Source organism: Aethina tumida, chromosome 1 (genome assembly GCF_024364675.1).
Source record: "Aethina tumida isolate Nest 87 chromosome 1, icAetTumi1.1, whole genome shotgun sequence".
Classification (NCBI taxonomy): domain Eukaryota; kingdom Metazoa; phylum Arthropoda; class Insecta; order Coleoptera; family Nitidulidae; genus Aethina; species Aethina tumida.
This window is the reverse complement of record NC_065435.1, coordinates 37,945,085-37,968,589: the sequence shown is the minus strand read 5'-3', so window position 1 is coordinate 37,968,589 and position 23,505 is coordinate 37,945,085. Positions and strand designations below refer to the sequence as shown.

At 34.4% G+C, this 23,505-nt stretch overlaps 5 protein-coding genes across 6 annotated transcripts; 2 read left to right on the top strand and 3 right to left on the bottom strand.

Annotated features, from left to right (window-relative positions):
- Window positions 1-1,245: 1,245 nt before the first annotated feature.
- LOC109599362 (jupiter microtubule associated homolog 1) lies at window positions 1,246-2,177 on the bottom strand. Its single transcript, XM_020015351.2, has 2 exons — window positions 2,007-2,177; window positions 1,246-1,769 (listed from the first exon to the last, which is right to left on the bottom strand). Exon 2 carries the CDS (start codon window positions 1,766-1,768, stop codon window positions 1,439-1,441), a length of 330 nt encoding a protein of 109 aa, XP_019870910.1. The 5' UTR covers window position 1,769; window positions 2,007-2,177; the 3' UTR covers window positions 1,246-1,438.
- Window positions 2,178-4,940: 2,763 nt separating this feature from the next.
- On the top strand, window positions 4,941-8,710 carry LOC109599341 (solute carrier family 35 member F5). Its single transcript, XM_020015325.2, has 7 exons — window positions 4,941-5,356; window positions 5,415-5,876; window positions 5,952-6,134; window positions 6,187-6,340; window positions 6,872-7,122; window positions 7,177-7,331; window positions 7,382-8,710. The coding sequence occupies exons 1-7, from the start codon at window positions 5,243-5,245 to the stop codon at window positions 7,455-7,457; spliced, it is 1,395 nt and encodes a 464-aa protein (XP_019870884.1). The 5' UTR covers window positions 4,941-5,242; the 3' UTR covers window positions 7,458-8,710.
- A 1,608-nt stretch (window positions 8,711-10,318) lies between these two features.
- Window positions 10,319-10,931, bottom strand: LOC109599355 (40S ribosomal protein S17). The gene is made up of 2 exons (XM_020015343.2): window positions 10,836-10,931; window positions 10,319-10,770 (listed from the first exon to the last, which is right to left on the bottom strand). The coding sequence occupies exon 2, from the start codon at window positions 10,763-10,765 to the stop codon at window positions 10,370-10,372; it is 396 nt and encodes a 131-aa protein (XP_019870902.1). The 5' UTR covers window positions 10,766-10,770; window positions 10,836-10,931; the 3' UTR covers window positions 10,319-10,369.
- A 258-nt stretch (window positions 10,932-11,189) lies between these two features.
- LOC109599344 (homer protein homolog 2) lies at window positions 11,190-23,442 on the top strand. Of its 2 annotated transcripts, XM_020015328.2 has the most exons (8): window positions 11,190-11,326; window positions 12,422-12,710; window positions 12,780-12,951; window positions 13,016-13,033; window positions 13,147-13,333; window positions 18,008-18,192; window positions 19,707-19,843; window positions 19,908-23,442. In XM_020015328.2, exons 1-8 carry the CDS (start codon window positions 11,301-11,303, stop codon window positions 20,091-20,093), a joined length of 1,200 nt encoding a protein of 399 aa, XP_019870887.1. In that variant the 5' UTR covers window positions 11,190-11,300; the 3' UTR covers window positions 20,094-23,442. The 2 variants fall into 2 exon arrangements, with proteins under 2 accessions (XP_019870887.1, XP_019870889.1); XM_020015330.2 differs by lacking the exon at window positions 13,016-13,033.
- Window positions 14,372-15,338, bottom strand: LOC109599345 (adult-specific cuticular protein ACP-20). Its single transcript, XM_020015331.2, has 4 exons — window positions 15,211-15,338; window positions 15,009-15,149; window positions 14,761-14,940; window positions 14,372-14,630 (listed from the first exon to the last, which is right to left on the bottom strand). Exons 1-4 carry the CDS (start codon window positions 15,226-15,228, stop codon window positions 14,544-14,546), a joined length of 426 nt encoding a protein of 141 aa, XP_019870890.2. The 5' UTR covers window positions 15,229-15,338; the 3' UTR covers window positions 14,372-14,543.
- Window positions 23,443-23,505: the final 63 nt, after the last annotated feature.

The following is a 23,505-nucleotide window of genomic DNA, read 5'->3' as shown; positions in this document are numbered from 1 at the left end:
GGTATGAGTTCAAAAAATGAACACTAAAATATCACATTTAATATTAGGTTCAAACAAATGATATGTATGTAAACTATTAATGTAGTTCATTTTAAATCCTCAGGAGATTACAATATCCGATTGTCGATGAATAGTTAGTATAGTTAATTTTGCTGTCACCTTTTGCTGACATCAAAATAAATTCACTAATTAATACTGACTAATCTGTCACATATCACTTCCTGAGATTATACCTAAATCTTCAGATAAATATTTATTCCTTAGTAATCGATGACTGTTATGTTTATTGTGGTAAACCACCACAGCAAAGAATCTGATTAATAATGACACCCATTTATTGTATAAATCCATGACATAAAGATATGTAATAAATATTATTTAATAAATTTCACACATATATAACACATACTAAGAATTTCATTCATTTATAGATTTTTAACAAATATTTATTAAAATTATTTGTTTGAAATATAAAATATTTTTAGGTTGAGCACTAATCGTTGTCCTGATGTCTCCGCGTAGACACCCAGAGGAGGTATTAGTGATTTCCTTTAAAGGCTCTTGCTAAATGTTCCTAAATAACGGACGTCCTATATAATATAATATTAAGTATAATTCGCGCTTGGCGAAAATAGTGGATCCGTTCCAACCTTTCGAGCATTCGACATTCAATACGTCCCCCGTATCAAGTATCTGCAAATATGATGTTGGTGGTGTGCATTACCGCGACATCTATTGATGTTTCGATGAATTTTATGTTTGATGTGAAAGATTTCTCATTTTCATTTAGTAATACATATTTAAAAGATAAAAGTATTTAATGTTATTATTTTGAAAATACATTATTTGTTTATAGAATTATGTTATATTTAAACAAACAACATTAATAATATAATTTTTTTTATTTGAAATTAAATATTAAATTAATTAATAAATAAAAAATAAAATATAGGGATTGTCTATGCAAACAAATCGATTTAAATTGAATAGTTGAGGTAAAATATAAATACATTAAAGAAAAACGATGAACTACATCAGCGTATTTACTTTATTTATATTTATTATATTTGCAAGTTTAACCTTGAGAATTTGTTCGGCGACTAAAAGTAAACCGTTTGATTTTTAAAACGTGTTCGACCTTTTTTTCTGTTTTTTGTTTTCGAACAAAAAGTCGTTCAGACACCAGTCATTTGACCGTTTCGAGATAGAAAACGGGGGTTGGTTTTTTTCTAGATCAAAATGCAGTTAATAGATAAAAAATTTTAATAATACATAGTAAAAAACTGTGTAAAATAAGTTATTAGCAAAATGCCGCACCACTTGTGCCAAGTCAATAAAGCTTCGTTAATACTTAACATAAAAAAAGTTTTGATTATCAAGACAACAGTATACATAGGCAAATACATAAAAATTTTGGCTTGGAAAGGGAATGAGTCATCTACCACAGCCCCGAGGAGAACCCGCCGGGCGGAACCCTGGAACGCTGTGCGGGTGCCGGATCGGCGGCGGCGGCCTGAGGGGCGGCCGGTGCCGCACTAGGTTCGGCCGTTGGAGTTTTTTGTTGGGGTGGTTGTTCGGCCGTCGGGGTGGGCACTTTGGGCTCGCTTCTGCCCTCGGTTATGGACGATGCGTTTCTGCCGTGGTCCTTTTTCGGCGGTTCCGGGTCGGCGGGCCCGAAGAGCGGTGTGTGTCCGCCGCCCGGCGGTCTCAGCACCCTGCTCGAGTTGCGACCGTCGGCCAGACCGATGTTGAAGCTTGTGGAAGTCATTCTGCAAAATTGAAATTCGATGAATGACAATAAATGAGGTTACGGCGTTACGGCGTTACGGCGTTACGGCGTAACGGCGTAACGGCGGCGAGAAAAGTGGCACGGCCGAAGACGTTGCTGGAAACTGATCGCAGTGCCGAATCTAGTTTTCACCGGATATTACAAGAACGAGTGCGACGAAGATCCAACGCATTTCATCGTTCCGGCCACTTTCTATAACGATAATCGTCGTACTCACTTGTTGTGTCCGGCGACGGGTGATAATCGATCAACAAAGTAAAATTGTAACGGTTAAATAAATGTATTAAATGTATGGGACTAGACTACGTCTACTCGTAACAGGCACTGTCGATGTTTTGCGCCCGGAAACCGATGTTTCGACACACCAAATGAAAATCGTTGAAAAGAAACGCAATGCGCGTCCGTCCGACCGTCTGCCTCACGTTATTGGTCGGTTTGAATTCGGACGGAACGAGCCGACTAATCGGCACGTTTGCGGCAGTGAGTCACGGCGAAAAGGCGCGATCGAACAATTTACTAGGGGTGGGGTACTACCGTTTCAAATGGTGACCATCGAATGCTCGAAATGTTGAATGCTTGGAACCGATCGGCTTTCGTCGGCGGCCACGAATTATACGATACGACGTCCGTTATTTAGGAATATTTAATATGAGCGTTTAAATACCTACTCTGGGTGTTCTGTGACCTACCCTATGTCTTTTAATTTTGCTGTATCTTTGATCTACGTGGTGTCATCAGGTCAACGATTAGCATATTAACGTAATAATATTTTATATTTCAAACAAACAATTTTAATAAATTATTTATTAAAAATCTATAAATGATTATAATTCCTAGTAAGTCTCTCAGGAAGTGATATATGATTAATTAGTGAACTTGTTTCGCAAAAAGTGTCAGCAAAATTGACTATACTAACTATTCATCGACAACCAGATATTGTAATCTGAGGATTTAAAATGAACATTAATAGTTTGATAACTATTTTAATAGATGATATATACTTTTTTTAAAAAATAATAAAAACAAAAGGAACAACAAGAATTTCTGAAAACAGATTTATTTATTTTATTTACACAACTTTCTTTGCAACATCTAACATATCATTTGTTTGATAATATTAATATTAAATGTGACATTTTAGTGTTATTTTTTTTTTAATTCATATCATCACTATTACAAATTTGAAGTATTTTTGTACCTTAGTTGATTTGGTTATAAATTTTCTAAGTATACATTATTTTGTTGATATTTAACATACATACTACCCTACATAGTCCTTAAATTATCTAGCTAATTTCTATTTTTTAATTATTTCAACTACATTAGACAAATTAGTCATTAGGCTTTTTTAATATCCAATGATTTAATTAATATATAAATAATTCAATCAATTTATGAACAAACTAAGTTTGCGCATCAACAAATATTTTAATTTAAATAAAATTTATTTTATTCGCCATTATATATTAGAACAATATTAAATAGGTGCAAAATTTAGGTGTTTCAACGTTATTAATTATTAATAAACAAAACAAATATTTTAAAAATAAAATCAATTATTTTCAAACATTTCCTGTTACTGCTTTTGTGTAGTTTCAATTTTAACCCACCGTGGTTGTAATAGTAAGAGTACTATTATATAATTGATAAACTGTAATACTTATAATAATCAATCTCAATAAAACTCCTTTAATTAATATAAATAACAAAAAAGCAAGATAAATTATTAAAATATTTATTATTTCCATTTTGGATAATTACTTATGAACAGTAATACTAAGTTTATAAATAAATCTAACTGGAACTATTACATTAAATAACAAACTTTGTTAAAGTATCTTCAGGGTAAAATGTTTATTCACTTATTTGGTAACAGATGAAGTCTAGTTACATATTTTGTATTTCACTCTTTAAATAAATTAAGGCTTTCATATCATCACAATAATATAATATTCAGATTCTTTCTAAGAATTGAATAGTTTTAATTAATGTCCATATACATTTTGAAACTTCCTATAATGTCTTTGTCACATTTACATTTCGGTTAATGTTGAATGATTTTCGAATTAAATTCCCGTAGCCCGTCCCAACAGCACGAGCATAAGTTAGCGCCGCGTACATGTGACATCAACTCGGACACCCTCGGATATTTCCGTCTCGTGCATCGGATATTTCGAGCGTTCGACATTTCGAGCATCCACTACGTGGCCTTTCAAATTGAAAATAAATAAACTCCGGATTGCGGTGTTTATTTTCGCTTTTCGAATTCTATTGTCTGCCAGCGCGGTATAAATAACCGGCATTTGCACAACTGCACAAGTGCACCTTTTTAACACTTTTCTATGTGATCTTATTTTAATAAATTGAACGACGTACCGTTACAATCGTTACAGCCGTTACACCACAACCGCCCGCATGTGCTTTTGCTTTCCATTTGGAACTGTAAAACTGTTAAAACTTAGATTTGCGTCCGGATTTAACCGGATTTTACCTCCTTAACTGCTCATTTACTTTTTTAGGTAATCTCCATAAATAAATACATACATATTACACCTACATTCCTAGATTAGAATTCATCTAATCTAAAATATTAAAATTAACAATTATTTGTGTGATATTTTACTTGGTTAAAACCAGTACTACTTAAATACACTCAGTGTAAGTTATTGCCCTCTTGCTAATTAAAAACTCAAACCACCTTGAGCATCAAAACTTATGTAAAAATGTTAAATAACTTATCAAATGTCTTTTTGAAGCTTACGCAAGATAATGAATAGAAATGTATAAGAAATAATAATAGGAATTATTTAAAATCGTTGAAAATCGTTGAATTACAAACCTGGGAGAGTTTCAGTTAATTAATTTTTAATAATATTTATCACGTATATATTATTTTACTGGAATGTGTATAAAAATTGTAGTCTACAGATAAAATTTCTACAATGTAAATATTTATTTACTGATTTGTGTGTAAAATCAATTAAATATTGATTTAAACAGACCGGAACGCATTATGTTTATTGCATTGTATTTATAGTCACAAAATATCCTTTTCCCATAAATCGTTTTAAAAACAGTGACTAATCGTAGACCAAATCAGGTGGGTGAAATCACAGTGACAAAAAATGAGTAGCGACTCACGAATGATGTAACCGTGGTTGCCGGGCAACGGGCGTTCTTCGTTTGTTCATTAATTTTTAATGGCGTTTAATGGCCCATCTGTCAAACCCAACAATCAGTTTGAAAATCAAAAAAAATGATAACATAACAACCAAAACCAAATTGTTGTGCGGCGGATTATCGAAATATCGCGATTGATGACCGAGGACCGTGTTTGTTTACAATTATCTAACCGGATAATGTACTACCCACTCGGCTCCTGAATCCTGTGGGCTATCGCAGTATTATGTTCGTTAATCTGGAACTGGTTCGACGCTGGGTTAATTTATTAATATGGACACAGCAGCCATTGGGTCTATGTTAACAAAAACCCAGCGACTGCTTCTGGGTTCGTGCGTTCTGCTTTTAGTTGATATCATTTGGGTTTCTTCGTCAGAACTGACCAAGGTAAATAAATAACATGTTGGCACTAACTGAAACTACTACTAAAACTTTCACCTTTTAGTTCATATACAGTAATGAAACGTTTGAGAAGCCTTTCTTTTGCACATACATCAAAACTTCCATGTTCACCTTGTATTTACTGGGATTCCTGTTCTGGCCCCCATGGAGAGACCACTGTTCCAGACCATCCAATTACATATACATAGACCCCGATATAGAAGACGATAATTATTACACAGAGAACAGAAGTCTCAGCAATCCGGTCTACGTACCCGTTAAGACTCCTGAAAGGGAACACCTGGACAGGAATTCGGGAACCGAAAGCGATGACTCCTCAGTCAGGTCGGTTCGGTTTAATAAATTGGCTGAAGTCAGGCACATGTCAGAGACCGATGCTACCGAAGCACTTCTGGCCAGGCTTTCATATCAGGCAAGCTTGAGGGTTGGGGAGTTTGCCAAAAGGGCCGCCATTAAGTTGCCCATTTTCAGAGTCGCTAAGATCGCACTCATTTTCTGCTTCTTAGTAAGTATCACCACATATATTTAACTGGTTATTCAATCTTAAGTTTAATGTTGTCTAATATTATTTACCTTTTAGTGGTTTGTTGCCAATTATACGTATCAAGTTGCCCTATCAGAAACTGAAGCAGGAATGGTGAATGTCTTGTCATCAACGTCCAGCCTGTTTACTTTGGTACTGGCTGCTGCCTTTCCCTCAACGCAAACTGACAAATTTACCTTATCAAAACTAGCTGCAGTATTCTTAAGCATAACTGGAATTGTAAGTTAAGTCTTATATATTGAATGCTGCTTTTAAATCTGATTATTTTCAGGTATTGGTTAGTTATTCAGATTTATCTTTGGAATCTCAGTTGCCCATGGGGGCTGTTTTATCTTTGTTGAGTGCATTTTTCTATGCAGTTTATCTTGTGTTTCTTAAGAGAAAAGTGGACCATGAAGATAAAATTGATATACCCTTATTTTTTGGTGAGTTTTGCCTTATAAACAAGGATTATTTATTGATCAGCTTATCACCACCATAATTTGAAAGTATAGAATGTGTTAATTCTATGTTTTTCTAAAATAGTTAACATTCAATCAAGTGGTTTTAATATTAATATGTATAAATTTTAATTTTTTAAATATTTAATTTCTAACATAAATCTTATAGGAATATTTTACAGGACTAAATATATATTATTAAGCCCCAGACTTAAGGGAGAAATAAGATTAAGTTAACAAATCACACAGCATCTCTTAGAATAGTAAATAGGGTAATTTTAAATATGTATATAATTTATTTCTATATTTTTCCTTTTAATATGTTTCATATACCAATCGAAAACCGTTTGATCCTACTGAATTTTTAGAGAGACATCATGCACGACAGAGACAGTATAAGTCTGCAAATTTACTTTGTAGTGGGAATCCTTTTCTGTCTCTGTCATACATGATGTCTCTCTCAAAATTCAGTAGGATCAATTGGTATAAATAGATATTATAGTGTTATGATTTCAGGTTTTGTGGGCTTGTTCAACTTGCTCCTGCTTTGGCCGCTGTTCTTCTTTCTGCACTTCAGCGAATTGGAAACGTTCGAGTGGCCGTCACGAGACCAGCTCCTCCTCCTCCTCTTGAACGGTCTGCTGGGCACCGTCGTCTCCGAAGCCTTGTGGCTTTGGGGCTGCTTCCTCACATCATCCCTCATGGCCACCGTCGCCATGAGCCTCACCATTCCCATGACCATGCTCGCCGACGTCATATTGAAAAAGGTGCTCATTACATAAAATTGAGTTTACTTAAATAATCCGATGAACTTCATTCAGGTCAGTTATCCGATGATGTTTTACGAGGGGATCGTACCAATGTTGGTGGCCTTCTTCGCCGTAACGTTGCTCTCTCACTACGAGAATTGGGACCCAGTCTTCGATGTTCTGCGATGTGCCTACAATAACGTCTGTCGTCGAACCAGAGTCGCTCGGTAAACTTGCTTTTGACCATCGACTTTTTGTGATTGAAGATGTTTTCCAGTTTTAGGTTCAACGACAACACTTCAGAGCAAACGGAGGCGCTGATAGGCATCAACAGCAACGAACACGAGGCGTGAACTGGCACAACTGGTGGGACGGACGGGCGTTCCAGCAATTCGAATTCGATTTCAATTTGCTTTTGCACACTGTATGGTTATTAAGACTGATTTGGAATATGCCTTTTGGGAACGCGGTTCGTTCCATACGGATTTTCCAATATTTATTCACTTTTGTACGTACTATTTTCAGTTTTTATGGTGCTTTTTAGATCTTTAGAAACAATGTGATGTTTATTAAGTTTTGGCTGTTTTGTTTGTACTTAAATCATTGATTATTTTAAGTTGTGTAAGTTGTTAATTATGGCATTGATGAACAATGTATGTGGTGTGGAATAACTAACTAATACTACAGAGTTTTAGTTGTTTTTCCACAAAATATACATTGATTTATGTACATTTTAAACAATATCAAAAAATCTTTTATTTTAAAATTTTTGTTATACATTTTAAAAATTTTATACTGACCTACTTTGCTCATTAAAAAGATAAGTGAAAATTGCACAAAACAATTATGAGTCTATTTAGTGTTTATAGCAAACAATATTGTACATTGTACTCAAATTGTTACATCAAAATGTATTTACCTGTTATTTGTTCAACTGATAATAACCGAAAAATGTTCTAACTTAGAGTAATTAAGCGTTTAGATCAGTCTAAAAGTGTTATAGTGAATTTGTTTCAATGAAATTACTTCAATTAATTGCTTCACAATCGACCTTTGAGATCGTTTTATTGTTACAAGTTCATGGCTAGACAATACCTATTCTAATATACATGTACTTTGCATTTTACGATGTTAGGCCACCGAGAAAAATAAAATTGCCATTTACTTTAAAATGGTTCTTTCACATTTTTCTCGTGGACACGGTCATGATCTCATTTGGTGGCATTTTTTTATTTGCTTTGTTACCAGGATGAATTTTTTAAGCAACACACAGTGCAATATTATTTATTAACGTAAATTGGCAATATTTAAAAAATGGCACGTTCCTGTTTAGCTAAGACGGCGGTATATTTTTATTTGTTCACTTCGTTTGTAGGTGATAAAGGTTCATCCTGCGTGCGTATTTGTGATAAAATATTGTTCATTATTTTAATCTGTTGTGGTATTCTCGATAATTGTATAAAAAGTTTAAACTTTAAAGTCTGTGTATACATTCCTTAGACATAAATAACTATCTATTTTTAATATTATAGGTATATATGTAAAATATTTTCTACTAAATATGTAGATAAACGTATATTTGAGAAATAAATATTAATTTGAACAATTTTTTTCCTTCACTCTTGAGGTATTAGTACCAAAAGAGTTTGATCCATCTGAATCTTGACAGAGACATGACGTACGATAGAGACAGTAAGTCTCCCACTACGGAGCTAATTTCTGCTGTCTCTTTCGAGCATGATGTCTCTCTCTAGATTCAGACGGGTCAAACGCTTTCCTCACTGTATATGTAAGTCTCTTGGATATATATTAGTTTTGTAAGAGCAGGGCGTTGTAGAGGAATACAATTGTTCAATAACTGGCGTTTGTTTTAAGAAAATACACACGTATAGATCTAGACAAGGTTGACCACCCTAGTCAACGTTGATCTCCTTTCTGTACATTTCCGGGATGAATCCCCGACCACGTTTTGGGTTGAGGTAGGCAACCAGAATACACAATATTCCGGTTACAGTTTAAAATTCAGAAATATTTTTGACCAACAGTATTTACTTGTTTATTTGCATGTATTCAAAATGTTACAAATTACTGATCAAAGTTTTTAACATGTCAAAAATATAGTTGATATTGAGAGTTTTTTAAATTAATTAAATCATATAGACGTGTAAATGTTAATTTCTTGATTAATGTATAGATTATCCCTTTTAAAGAGTTATTGTTTAAAATAATTATAAATTTATTCACAAGTTTTATTTAGACACTTTTTGATTATGAAATGATCTAAATCTAATTAAGTGAAATTCAACAGATAGTTTAAAATTGAGAGATTTGATATTGAAAAAGTGAATCTGGATTAAAATAAGTAAAAGAATTTAAATATAAATGATAATTTTAATATTTTCTACTAAATATGTAGATTAACGTATATTTGAGAAATAAATATTAATTTGAACAATTTTTTTTCCTTCACTCTTGAGGTTTTAGAAGGTAATGAAATGTATCCAGCGCCAAAAGAGTTTGATCCATTTGAATCATGACAGAGACAGGACGTACGATAGAAACCGTAAGTCTCTCACTACGGAGCTGATTTCTGCTCTCTATCGATATATATCACTGTATATGTTTACTCTCTTGAAAATATATTAATTTAAAATTCTGAAATATTTTTCACCAACAATATTTAGTTGTTTATTTACAAGTATTTAAAATGTTACAGATTACATTTGCTTGAAATTACTTATCAAAGTTTTTAATATGTCAAAAATATAGTTGATATTGAGTTTTTTAAATTAATTAAATCATATAAACGTGTAAATGTTAATTTCTTGATTAATGTATAGATTACCCCCTTTAAAGAGTTATTGTTTAAAATCATTATAAATTCATTCATAAGTTTTATTTAGACACTTTTTGATTATTAAATCTAAGTGAAACTGAACAGGTACAGTTTAAAATTGAGAGATTTGGATATAAATGATGATTTTATTGGGAACAAACATAAAATAAACATAATTATTTTTAAGTATGTGTACTTGAAAATTTATTTACTAAACAAACTATAAGCACAAATTTAGTTAGTGTAATAACAAACAGAAGATGATTTCACACAACTAAACCGTCTAACTTTTAACTTACCATTTTCAGCTTATTTCAAGTATATATATAAACAAAACAAGAAACTATGGTATAAACGATGGAAATGAAACAAGAAAAATTTACCAAACCAGTTGATATATTTTACTTAAACATGTAGGTACATAAAAATTTACGCCCTCCTTGGGTACGGGTTTGTGGTCGGTTGGGTCAACTGCAAGTTGGAGATGTTGTTGAACTCCAACATTTTCAACATCTCCTTGGTCTCCGGATCGACTTCGATGATGTCGTGTTCCAAAGCGGAAACTTCGGGCACGTAGTTGTCCCTGCGTTCCCTCTCTTCTTCCTGGAGCTTGATGGAAATACCGCGCACTTGGGAGTGACGGAGCCTCTTCATCAAGTGTGTAACGAAACCGGCGATCTTGTTACGCAGAGGTTTCGTGGGAATGATAGCGATTTCTTCGCAGATGCGCTTGTTGGTGTGGAAGTCCAGAGTCAAACGTGTGTAGTACTTTTCGATGATGACTTTCGAAGCCTTTTTCACGGTTTTCGTACGTACACGACCCATGTTTACTTTAAACAAAACGCACTGATTAACTTACGAACGAGTATAAGAGCAGAAAACACGGCTTGCTTACCTTTTCAGAAAATTCGCGTCCCACAAAGAAACGTGCTCGTTGACAGTAAACTTAGAAAAGAGGCAGAGAGAGCCACCTTCGGAAACTTGTGCCTGTAAATTGAAATCCCCCAGATATCTCACCAAAATCCCTACCAACGCCATGAATGTTTCAAATGTAGACGGCCTGAACGCTTTATCTCCCGTTAATTAATCGTAATAAGTAAACTAATTTATTAAAAAATTTCAGCAAACTAGTGTCACACTTTTTTTGCACATCAAAATTATTTTCTGGGTCGTTTAATTAAAAGCGAAGTGTGGTTGAAACAATCAACCTTTTAAAAGTCTTAAACGCTCGAACTTGGGATATTATACACATACGGTTGGCACACCTTGTCTCTTTTAGTAGTTTTCTTGTCAGATTGTTAAGGACAGCCAGTTTTTTAATGTAAAGTGTTGTTTTTGTATATTGTGTATATTTCTCTCAATGACGTCGGGAAAAGACGCAATGGGGTAAATAATAATATAAACATTCCATTAGAATCCGTCTGTTTGCCACGGTGACCCAGCTCCAGTCAATAATGTGTTTTTATTTCAATTTTTAAATACACCCTTCTTTTCATTTTTGGCCTATAAATAAATTGTCTCCGTTCTCGTTTATTTGTGTTTATTTGTTTTATTTCTATTGGCCGGTGATCCTGTTGTATCCGCAAAACCACTCCCTCTCACCTATATTAATTATTTTTATTAGATGTGTGAATAATCATTTAATTAATAGCAGGAAAAGTGCACTTAATAAGAGTTGATTAATACGTAATTTATCTGAGCATATTTGCAAACTACCCACATCCGACATAAATAATTCAATAAATTACAATGAAATGGACACATTCCACACCATACAAAATTTATTCCAGTCTCTTTAATGTTTGGGAAACAATGATGATTATATTGTTAGATAATTCCCAAAGTAAACAAAACTGAACATTTACATAATTTTGTAATATACTACTAAGTAATTGAGGTTTTTATCTATTTATGTACTAATGAATATTATCTGGATTATTGCGATAAAATATTTTAACATGTAGAAATCTTTACAAGATAAAAAAAAATGTTCATTCTGTATAACTAATTATAAAAGGTGTAATTATAAAAATATTCCACCAACACATTATGCAGTTGTAAGTAATACCTAAATTATATTTTATAATGTATTTATAATTAACACATTTAGAATGTATGTGTATTATTTACTTTTATATTTATTTTTAATATCAACAAATGGATAATGTCAATTTTATGTTTTTATTTATACTATATTTCACTTTTTTTACTGTTGGGAAAAATTTATAATCAGACTTAAATTATTTTTGCTGCTAAATTTTTATTTAATATAAATCAATAAAGAGTAACAGTTTTTGAATTATTAATGTTTTTCGTTATATATTCTAAAAGTGAAATTTTTCAAATTTCAAATTTTTGGCATGTTGAAAGATTGTTTTTAAAGTTTCATAATGTACTAGTTGAAAAAACAAATAATATAAGCATATAAACCACATAAAGCTGTTCTGTTGAATGTGAGTTAAAAGGTATAATAATTTTCAGTGAGCAGCCTATCTTCACGTGCAAGGCTCACGTCTTCCACATCGACCCGAAGACGAAGCGGTCGTGGATGCCGGCCTCCAGTACGGCTGTCAGCGTCTCCTTCTTCTACGACTCGTCACGAGGGCTCTACCGCATCATCAGCGTGGAGGGTCAGAAGGCCGTCATCAACAGTACCGTCACGCCCAACATGACCTTCACCAAGACGTCGCAGAAATTCGGCCAGTGGTCCGACGTCAGGGCCAACACCGTCTACGGGCTGGGATTCTCGTCGGAGGCGGAACTCCAAAAAGTAAACGCCAGACACATTTATTTATATAGTGTGACTCTACTAATTGTTGTTCCCCTCTACTAATTGTAGTTCATCGACAAGTTCAATGAGGTGAAGGAGGCGACGAGGTCTGCCATCATTAAGGAGACGTCGAACGGTGGGGCGGCTGTTACGCCGCTGACGAGCGCCAACGCCAGCCCGATAACGGCGAGGGCCGCTTCCGCGGGCCAGGATCAAGTCGACAACTTGCTCGAGCCACCCGGTAAGAACGTCCCGTCACAATACAAACATTTAACATACATATTCTCTCTTCTTTTTTAATATAGTAATGCCAGTTATGAAAGGTAAGTTGCAATGATCACACGTATCGATCGTTCGTATCGTCTGTTTGTTTGAGATAAGATAAAGTTGGGTGAGACATATTGGTTGAGTACGGTAAATTGGTGTTGGGTTTCAGGGAGTGCCCAAATGCCGACGGTTAATACGAAGTCCGATGACGAGATACCCCATCCCCGTAGCCATTCGGTGTCGGCGATCCAGAGCAACGAGAGCCCCAGCCATCAGGTCATCAAGTCGGACAAGGGACCCATCGATATGCAGCTCAAATACGAGAACGATCGGCTAAAGTTGGCACTCGCTCAAAGGTATGTGATGTCATCATTACTTAATAATTAACCAATAATAATGTTTTGTGATACTCCAGTTTATCATTATAAACCTACCTCGCACTTTCCAAAACGGCGTAACAATCGCAATGAAATTTCGGCCCAAAAGTACTGCGTTTCAAGAATTTCGAACTCTTTATGGGCTCACGAATGGTCAAAATAAAAAAAATGTAGCTCAAAAAATAAAGGGTGTTTTTTAAATTTTAAATTTTCAATGTACTTGCACTTTCTCATTGACAATAAACGGTTAATTTTGTCGATTATGAAATTTCGGGCATTTTATGAAATAATTTCAGCCCAAAAGTAAAAATTTTGGGCTCGAAAAATAACAGTTTTTTTTTATTATTTTTAAAGTGCGGAGTGTAGTTTTACCGTAAAACTAGACCCCGCTCTGCGTTTCAGGGGCTTTGACTATCGAATCAAAACATTTTACATGCAAGATTTTTGGAGCTCCTTATGGGCTCACGAATGGTCAAAATATAATAATGAGTGTTTTTTAAATTTTAAATTTTCTATGTCTTTGACATTAAACGGTTAATTCTGTTAATTTCGAAGTGTTCTCAGTATTGAAATTTCGGACATTTTATGGGTTAATTTCGGCCCGAAATTCCCATGTAATTGATCTGCCGTTTTGACGAAGGATATAAGGATAACTTGCGTACACAATTGTATTTTTACTTGGACGGACAAACAATATGCCAAAGGATGTCTTAACACATTCGAATTACATAAAGTCTGGCACCACATTGTTTTATTATGTCTCGGACACATGTAATACGTCCGTTGGTCCATTGAAGCGTTGAAATCATCAGCAAAGACTTTCCAATGACTATTGGAGTGCGCCGTACATATGCCAGATGCTGATAATCAATGCAAATGTTAGATGCATATGCATTCAATTTATTATTATTAATATTGTATTATTAAATAAAAGTCGTCTTCCATTTATGTTGATTTTATTGTACAAAAGTGCAACATAATAATAATAACATAAAGCTAGTAGATATTTTTATTCTTTTTTGTCTCATCGTAAAAAAATATAAGAAATTAACAAACATATCACATTAATTTGAATAAAATTTTAATGATTTAAAAGTTTTAATAGGACACTTTAAATTTTTGTTTTGTTTAATTTTTTATAATCGTTTCAAAGAGTCCTATTAAAACGTAAAACTTTTATCAGTTTAATTTAGTAGTGACCACCGTAACTGCCTCCATATCCATCACCGTGTCCGTGTCCAGATTCTGGATATTTTGGTTCACCAATCTTATGAACCTACAATAAATAAATATAGTGTTGAAATTCACAGTCGTTGGGCCGTGGTTCCCATATAATTAAATTAGTTATCGAGTGTGGAAAATCGACAGGGGAAATCAACAGTTTGTAGAGTGTGAACATCACTCACCACTGCCTCGAATCCGTTGTGCTTGTCAGCCTTGTACTCGACGATCCTGGTCGTACCGTCCGCTTCCTTGAGGGTGTACGACCCCTTGACCTGATCACCCTCTCGAGTTTCGTGATGTTGTTTCTCGTCACCGGTGTGCGGGTCATGGACCGCATAATTGAAGCTGTATTTAGCCGGTTCCTGTCAACAATAAAACAATTTTAATCCTAATTAAGCATCCAACAAGTCAAGTTTTGAGAGATTGTTACGTGGTAATCCTCGTGTCCACCCCCGTCGGAGTGTCCGCCGCCGTAACCCTCGAGGCCGCCACCGTAACCTCCATCGTGCCCCGATCCGCCCAACAGATAACCCGCCTGGGCGCCGGCGAACAAGGCCAGAGCTAGAATCACCTGCAACAAACACAGGGACACACTTTTCAAAGCTTTTCACTTCTTCACTTTTCACACTCACTTTTGTGGCGGCAAGCATTTTTCTTCGACGTTTGCTACGTGTAAACTGATACCGTCCAAAAATGCATCGCGCCTTTTATAGGTGGGCGATGTCGGCAACGGAACCCCCTTCGTCGGGCACGCGTCCACGTCTTCTCTCCCCCGTTGCTATTTCGCTTTCTATTTCTCCGGCTGCTTTGTGCTCTCTATCCGTTCGGTGCACGACGCGTATTTATTTTTTTATACTTATTATTTTTCAATATTTTACTAATTGCAAATTTGTGGTGTTATGCTGAAGTCGTTGATGGTGAAGCGTCCTACAAGGAGCCACTGTTAGTATTCCCAAATTTTATATAGGCATTTTAGCATAATTAAATTGAATATTTAAGAACCTTCCCCGCAAATAAAATGTTCATTAACGGAAACGCTTTTATTTGCAATTGTTTAGAATAAATTGAAATCCATAATTTTAAGTTAATACCATTTTTCGTTATAATAAATAAATTAGATAAAGTACCCTTTATGCAGAAGTAATTAAAGTTATAATAATAGAGAATAATTTATTTTTATTTAAGTAGGCACCCATGTGGTTAAACAACAATAACAACAATAAAATATAAAATATATAAAATATAAAATATAATAATATAGGAGTATTATTAGTATTCCCCAAATTTTATACTGGCATTTATTTATGTATTTTAGCATAATTAAATTGAATGTTTAAAACCCTTCCCTGTACATAAAATGTTTATAATTAACAGAGATGCTTTTATTTCCATTTGTTCAAAATAAATTAAATTCTATAATTTCAAATTAATACCATTTTTCGTTGTAGTAAGTAAATTAGATAAAGAACCTTTATGCAGAAGTAATTAAAATTATAAAAACATGGAATAATTTATCTTTATTTAAGTACACACACACATGTGATTAAACAATTAAGTGAAATTACTCTCTTGATAGAACATTACATAGAAATGCATGCACGGTGGTTGGTCATCATCGGTCATCATCGGTCATCAGGAAGTTGTTGTGTTAGTAGAGTTAGTTAGAGCTGTACCATGTATTTTTAAAATGACTGTAAAATCATTGATGGTGGACCGTCCTACAAGGAGCCACTGTTACTATTCCCCAAATTTTATACATCCATTTTAGCATAATTAAATTGAATATTTAAGAACCTTCCCCGCAAATAAAATGTTTATTAAGAAAGATGCTTTTATTTGCAATTGTTCAAAATAAATTAACATCTATAATTTCAAATTAAGACTATTTTTCGTTGTAATGAATAAATTAATTAAATTGAATATTTAATTATGCTAAGATGCATAAATAAATGGCTGTATAAAATTTGGGGAATAGTAACAGTGGCTCCTTGTAGGACGGTCCACCATCAGAGACTTTACAGTCATTATATAAGTGCGTGGTACAACTCTAACTAACTCTACTAACACAACAACTTCCTGATGATTTCTATGTAGTGTTCTATCAAGAGAGTAATTTCACTTAATTGTTTAACCACGTATGTGTTTATTTAAACAAAAATAAATTATTCTGCATTATTATAATTTTACTTCTTAGTCATTGTTAGTATTTCCCAAATTTTGTACAGGCATTTATTTCTGTATTTTAGCATAATTAAATTGAATATTTAAGAAACCTGATAGACCCTCTTGATAGAACATTACATAGAAAAGCATGTCATGCAAAGTGGTTGGTCATCGTTGGTCATCGTTGGTCATCAGGAAGTTGTTGTGTTAGTTGTTGACATGAACGAACCAAAAATATCCAAATAGTATCAATATAACGAAGACGTAAAACAGTTTCATTTATGCAGTTCGTAAATGTTCAATCGTTACATAAAAATCGTATTAAAAACGTAACAAACAATGAACTTCCTCGATTTCTGCGTCTCGTAATTAATTCAGATTATTCGTCCAATTCACATTTGTTTGATTTGTCAAAAATGTATTGCAATATTCTATTGTAAATCGTGTCTTTTGTTGTGACCACATAAAAGACCATTATTATATTAACAGTAAAAGTCGAAAAATATAAATTACAGTTTATACGTTCATTCACCATAACTATAACTATGTTAATCTAGTTTATGTTCTTTATGTTGTTTCTATAAAAATTTGTTATAAAAAGAAAAAAATTACTGGTTTCATGTTTTCTATAATTATGGCGTGTACTTTGTCGAAACAATATTTTTACTAATTAAAATTTTACCATTGAACGAAACAATGTTTTGGTGTTGTCCATGCGTGCTGCGTTCTTATTCAAAACGGCGTGTAAGAAAGTGTAAATAATGAGAATGAGCTTTGTTTATGTAAACAATTATTGATATAGCATATAACAAGCAACAATGATTTCTACAGACACGTAATGGAAATGATTGATTTATTACATTTAAAAGTTCAGTTCGGTTCAGTTCAGTTCCGTTCAGTTATCTCATCACCGTATTTTTGTGAAATTAGTGCTGGACACAAAAGTATCGGCGATCATTAATCAGATCAGATCAGATCAGATCAGATCAAATTAGATCAGATTAATGGCTAATTAAAATAACAACATATTTCCCCTTAACAGCGGTGTGAAACGGATCGTTTCGGCTTTTAGTTGCGCCGCATTTACGGGAAACGGTTTTCTAATATTGGCAAACAGCCCAACACGTGCTTTCCTAACGTAATTATTCGTAAATTTACAAATTATTGATCAACGCCTTTAATTATATAATTTGTAATTGTATGCATTTAAAATTTATGCCGATTTCTCGCCATCATTGTGCGTTTATTTGAAATTTTAATTTTCAGTTCTGCAAACGCAAAGAAATGGGAGATCGAATTGGCGACGCTGAAAAGCAACAACGCCCGTCTGACCAGTGCCTTGCAGGAAAGCACCGCCAACGTGGACGAGTGGAAGCGACAGTTGGCCAGCTTGAAGGAGGAGAACATGAGGATGAAGGCGAAGTACCAGTCGGACTTGGAGAACAGCAAAGGTACCGTTTCTTGACGTTTCTTGGCGTTTCTTGGCGTTTCTTGGCGTTTCTTGGCAATTTGTTTTATTTACCGTGCATGTGTGCAATCGTGAATCCGGGGGAAAGTGAATATCATTATGGGTATATTCAGCGTCGATTTCCACGTCAAATTGACCGATTTCCGCGAACCAAGGATCGCTTCCTCGTCTTGCCTTCTTTTAGATTTATGTAACGTTTTTCATAATCCACGGACCGCTCGGGTGACATGTGGCGAACCGGACCGTATGTGCTATTAATTGGATCACTGGTAAAATGTGAAAGTACCCGTGATTATAAAATGAAAAAAAATTATAATAAATAAATGGAGCAACTGTTGAGATTTAGTAATGAAACGTAAGCTTTTGTAATGCCTAACGGAACAGGATTATGTAAATGACCATTGTCCCCATATCTATACTAGTTATTTTATCCAGCTTCAATGCTTCTTCTCTTCTCTTGATGTTGTTGCCGTGTTTATGGATTTCAATTGCTTCCCTAATCATTCATCAATCATTTTGTGATATCCAGTTGACGAGGCAACCAATTGTGTATCTTGGAATTTTATCTTGTGATTTCCATCTAACAGGGCATGTTCAGCTACAGCAGACTTGTCTGATTGTCCTAGGATACAGTTTCGTTTATGTTCCTTAATCCTAGTCCCTATTGAATGTTTTGTGGTACCGATGTGTAGCTTTCAGTGAGGCACGTACGGAAAAGATCCACTATATCTGGAGGGAATATTTCTGATAATCATGTTTACAGAAAAATTTTCAGGAACTTCAAGTTTACTGAAAAGTGACACTACATCTAAACTGACCAGTCTATCTTCTCCATCAAGATGTAATCCTATCAGTATCTCAACAAAATGAGTAGAGCAGAATCTTTGATAAAGGTTGGGGTGTTTCCAACATGAGGTTGGACCAATCTGGTAAGATACTTAACTAAGTTATATGTTGGTGACCCAGGCGTACTAATGATGGGTCGGAGTGGTGCATTATCCTTATGTATTTGGGCAGAGATTTCATTATTTATAACAAAATAATTGAATCATCTGTATTTCCAAGATCATGGAAATTGGCTAAGTCTGGTGATGTCAAAAAGATCGATTATTTCAAATCTTTCTATAATTAGTCAATTTATACCGACTCGTGCAACAAAAAAGTCAGGTTGATGTTGTCTAAGGCTTAATGTTGATCACAATATTCTGCTACAGAAATTGTATTGGTATGACTTTAATGGGGGTCTGATTGAGTTGTTTGGCTCTTATTTAAAAAATAGGACAGAATTTGTATGTGACTGATGGCTTTAGAGAATATAGGAGACTTCTGAGCAGCCAAATTTTTCTTTTTAAGATCACATATTATTTGTTTGATTCGCGTGTTTCATTGAGAGAGGTCCTGTATTTTAATAAAACATGTAATATTTGTGACACAAATTATTGTTCACTAAAAGAAGTTATTTCACGTTTCATTCATCAGATTCGTTTTCCGTTTCAGGGGGCGGCGACATCGCCGACGAACTTCGCAAAGAGATCCAATCGCTGCGGATCAGGGTGGAGCAACTTGAGACTGAACTAGAGAGCAAAAACATTGAAATCAAGCAGGTGTCGGCGCACAAACCCTCCGACATTCAGGTACCACCGTGGCTGTCACGACCCTTTCCATCGAAATATATAACGTGTCGAGCGTATGTTTCAGGCGATGCAGAAGGAGAACCTCGAGCTGCAGGCGACCGCCAAACTGGCGCAGTCGGAGCTGGACATCGCCCTCAGCGCCCACGAGTCCCAGAAACAGATCCTGTTGACGCTGAACGCGCAGCTGGCGTCTCGAATACACGAACTGGCCACGATCCACGACGAGATCACCACCGCCCTGCAAACGTGAGGCTCCGGGTCGAAACGGGGGTAGTACGTTCGTACGTACGTCGCGTGCGTTTAAAACCATTTTAACAAAACCACACACAAGGCATAAGTTCATTGTAAACATGTAAACAAACACGGCGTTTATTTCGGCAGGCAAAATGGCTTTAATTCATCGGCGGCGTTGCTACGCACAGTGTGACCGGTCGGATACGCGAATACGCGGATACACGGATACGCGGATACGTGACACTCTTTTCTACGCCTTGCTTTTATTAACATTAACGTTCGTATATTTATTGTGACATTATAGTTCTCGTCTCGATACAACTATCGTCTCAAATAAACAAAGCACAAAAAAACTAATTAATATTAATGATCTCAACTCTATGAAGGAAACAGTGGCACGTATTACGTAAGAGGTGCAATGCAATGATTTTCTTTATTTTCTTCTACCTATCCGCTGTGTTAGTGACGATGGCAAATAAAACAAAATGTTCAAGGCAAGTGCCATGACTCGTGACTAAAATGCTCAATTAGTTATTTTATATACTGTGTTTCTTTTTATCCGTGGGAGCATTTCTATTATTTTTATTCTTAGGATGATATAATACGAATTGTTCTTACTTTAATCTCGTACACAAGTCTTTGCGCAAAGTATTATTTACTATTTAACACTTTTGTACCTTCTCTCATTTTTCTATTATTATTTTTTTAGTCATTTGTAAGAGATATAATCAAATAGGCTAAGATATTTTCTTTTATATGTTATAAATATTGCTTTTATTTATTATTAGGTCTACATTTATTAATTTATTACATAGGATATATATATATATATATATATATATATATATATATATATATAAATAAAACACAAAATTCTCATAGGGTCAAAATTTGTCAAATCTTGGCTAGATTAAATTCGGTTTGATACATTTTGACTCGATAGAAATATGTCATTACATTTTAATGTATATTATTAAATGAGGAAATCATTAAATACTATTGTAAATAGCGACTTTGGTTATTATTTAGTCCCACAAAACGGGTAAACGTCTCTTCTAAACATGGATAAACAACGAATCGGTGTACTGTTGTCAAGAAAGTTAGCAATAAATAAACGTGAACGTGGATTTCAAAACAATTTTATATTATGTACTAGTTTACCCGTTTCGTGGGTCATCAGTTTTTTTTTTTATACACTAGTTGTGTAAAAAATTGCTTATGCCGTCTCGAGACACTAAAGCGAATATACAGGAATTTCACAAACAACTTAGAATTGAAATCGGATTGATTATTTGCACAATTTTTCAACAATAATTCAATTTTTCCATGTCTATAGTTGTGTTCGAGTTTGTTGGTCGACGTTTATTGGAATTATTTCCTGATGTTTCGCCAGCACGAGTGGCTAGCATCTTCAGAGGTTCTGTTCGTTGGACGTTCTTATCTGCTTAAAGATTCTGATGTTTTTGAGCACTGATGTCCATATTTTATACAGATTCAATGCTTTTTCTTTTCTGTTGTTGAAGTTGTTTCCGAGTTTATGGAATTTAAATTGCTTTCCTGATCATTCTCTTGTGATATCCGATTGTCGAGGCAATTATGTATCTTAAAATTGAATTGTTTGTGGTACCAATGTATACTTTCCCGCAAGAGCATGGTATGCGGTATATCCCAGAAGCTGTTTGATGGTCTCTCCTATCTTTGGCAGATCTGAGACTGTGTTGAATCTTCCTTGTTGGTTTAGAAACAGTACGAATGTTATGTTTTAATAAGATTTTTTCAATTCTATTGGTAACTTTACATGTATATGGGAGAAAAGCTTTACCAATCGTGGGCTCACTAGGTGGATCGGATCTTTATTATTAGTGTGAGATCTCATTGTACATCGTATTTCTGAGCGCTTGTATTCGTTGGTCTGTAGTGTTTTTTCTGAGTTTTCTTGTTCTTCAGCGAGGTGGTGTGTGGCACATATCCTTTTGGCTTATTCGGTTAGGCGACCACTGGATGAAGAAGACTGCCCATTGCTAATCCTTCAGTCTGCTCATAGAATTTGTTGTTCCAAACGAAATGGTTTTTAGTAAGGCACGTACGGAAAAGATCCACTATATCTGGAGGGAATATTTCTGATATCATGTTTAGGGAATCATTGACAGGAACTTTAGTGAAAAGTGACACTACGTCGAAACTGACCAATCTACCTTCTACATCAAGATGTAATCCTTTCAATGTCTCAACAAACTGAGTGGAATCTTTAATAAAAGTTGGGGTGTTTCCAACATGAGGTTGTAGCATTGCAATCTCGTAAGTTACCTGGCTAACGATAGGTCGGAGTTATATGTATGTATTTAGGGCAGACCATATAAGCGAGGTACTAATTGTTTTTGGATAGAAAAGAAGAAGCATTGAAGCTGGATAAAATACGGACACCAGTGCTCAAAAACGCCAAAATCTCTAAGCAGATAAGAACGGTCTAACCACTCCTGCTGGCGAAACATCAGGAACTAATTCCAACAAACGTCGACCAATAAACTTGAACAATTATAGATATGGAAACAATGGCCACTAAAGCCTCAACCTCTACAATAATTCAATGTTGTTTGTCTGTTAAATATAGTCAGTCATATTAAAAATTCGCAGTTAAAGTAGGAATTTCGAAAAACGCTGTTACATTTACCTGGCAACTCGTTTTCTGGTCATAAATTCATTCACAAAAAGAACTGCTTAAAGAAACAGATGGAACATTGTCGTATCGGTTACATCGCTGAACATACTGCCATATTATTAAAAATTAATTTATATAATTTTGTATTCGAAATCCTTACTATTATTTTAGTCAATACTTGACTTGATTGAATTTTGTTTATAATTTGTATTTTGGTATTTTAAAAGTATTTTTGTCGTCATTAATTTATTATATATAACTAACTAATTAACTAACTAACTCGATTAAATGTATATGTATAATGTATACTTTGTAAATACCAAACAAGCAACACCCATTAATTTTAAAGTGCTATTACGATTGATTTGATAAAGTCATTTTGGATGTTACGGAGGCGTCTCGGCCTCTCTTACAATTCTAAATGACACGACAGGTTTTATATAATCTATTTACTAAGTGCTGCATCTAACGATGAATACATTGATGATGTATTATAAACAAATAGATAGCTGTAAAACGTTTCACAGTGTAATATAAGACAAACAGATTGTTCATAGCAGAAAACAGTTCTTATATATGTTGACGTTGTTATTTAATATATTATAATACCGTGTTATTATTATTTCGAGACTTATCAATGCAAGACCAAATTGTACTAGACTTTTTATTTGTAGTGAATAGATATATATAATTTAACAGAGGCAAAGACATTTTATTTTTTATTCATGACCCTTTACATTTGTATAAATGGGGGGTAAAAAAGTACACA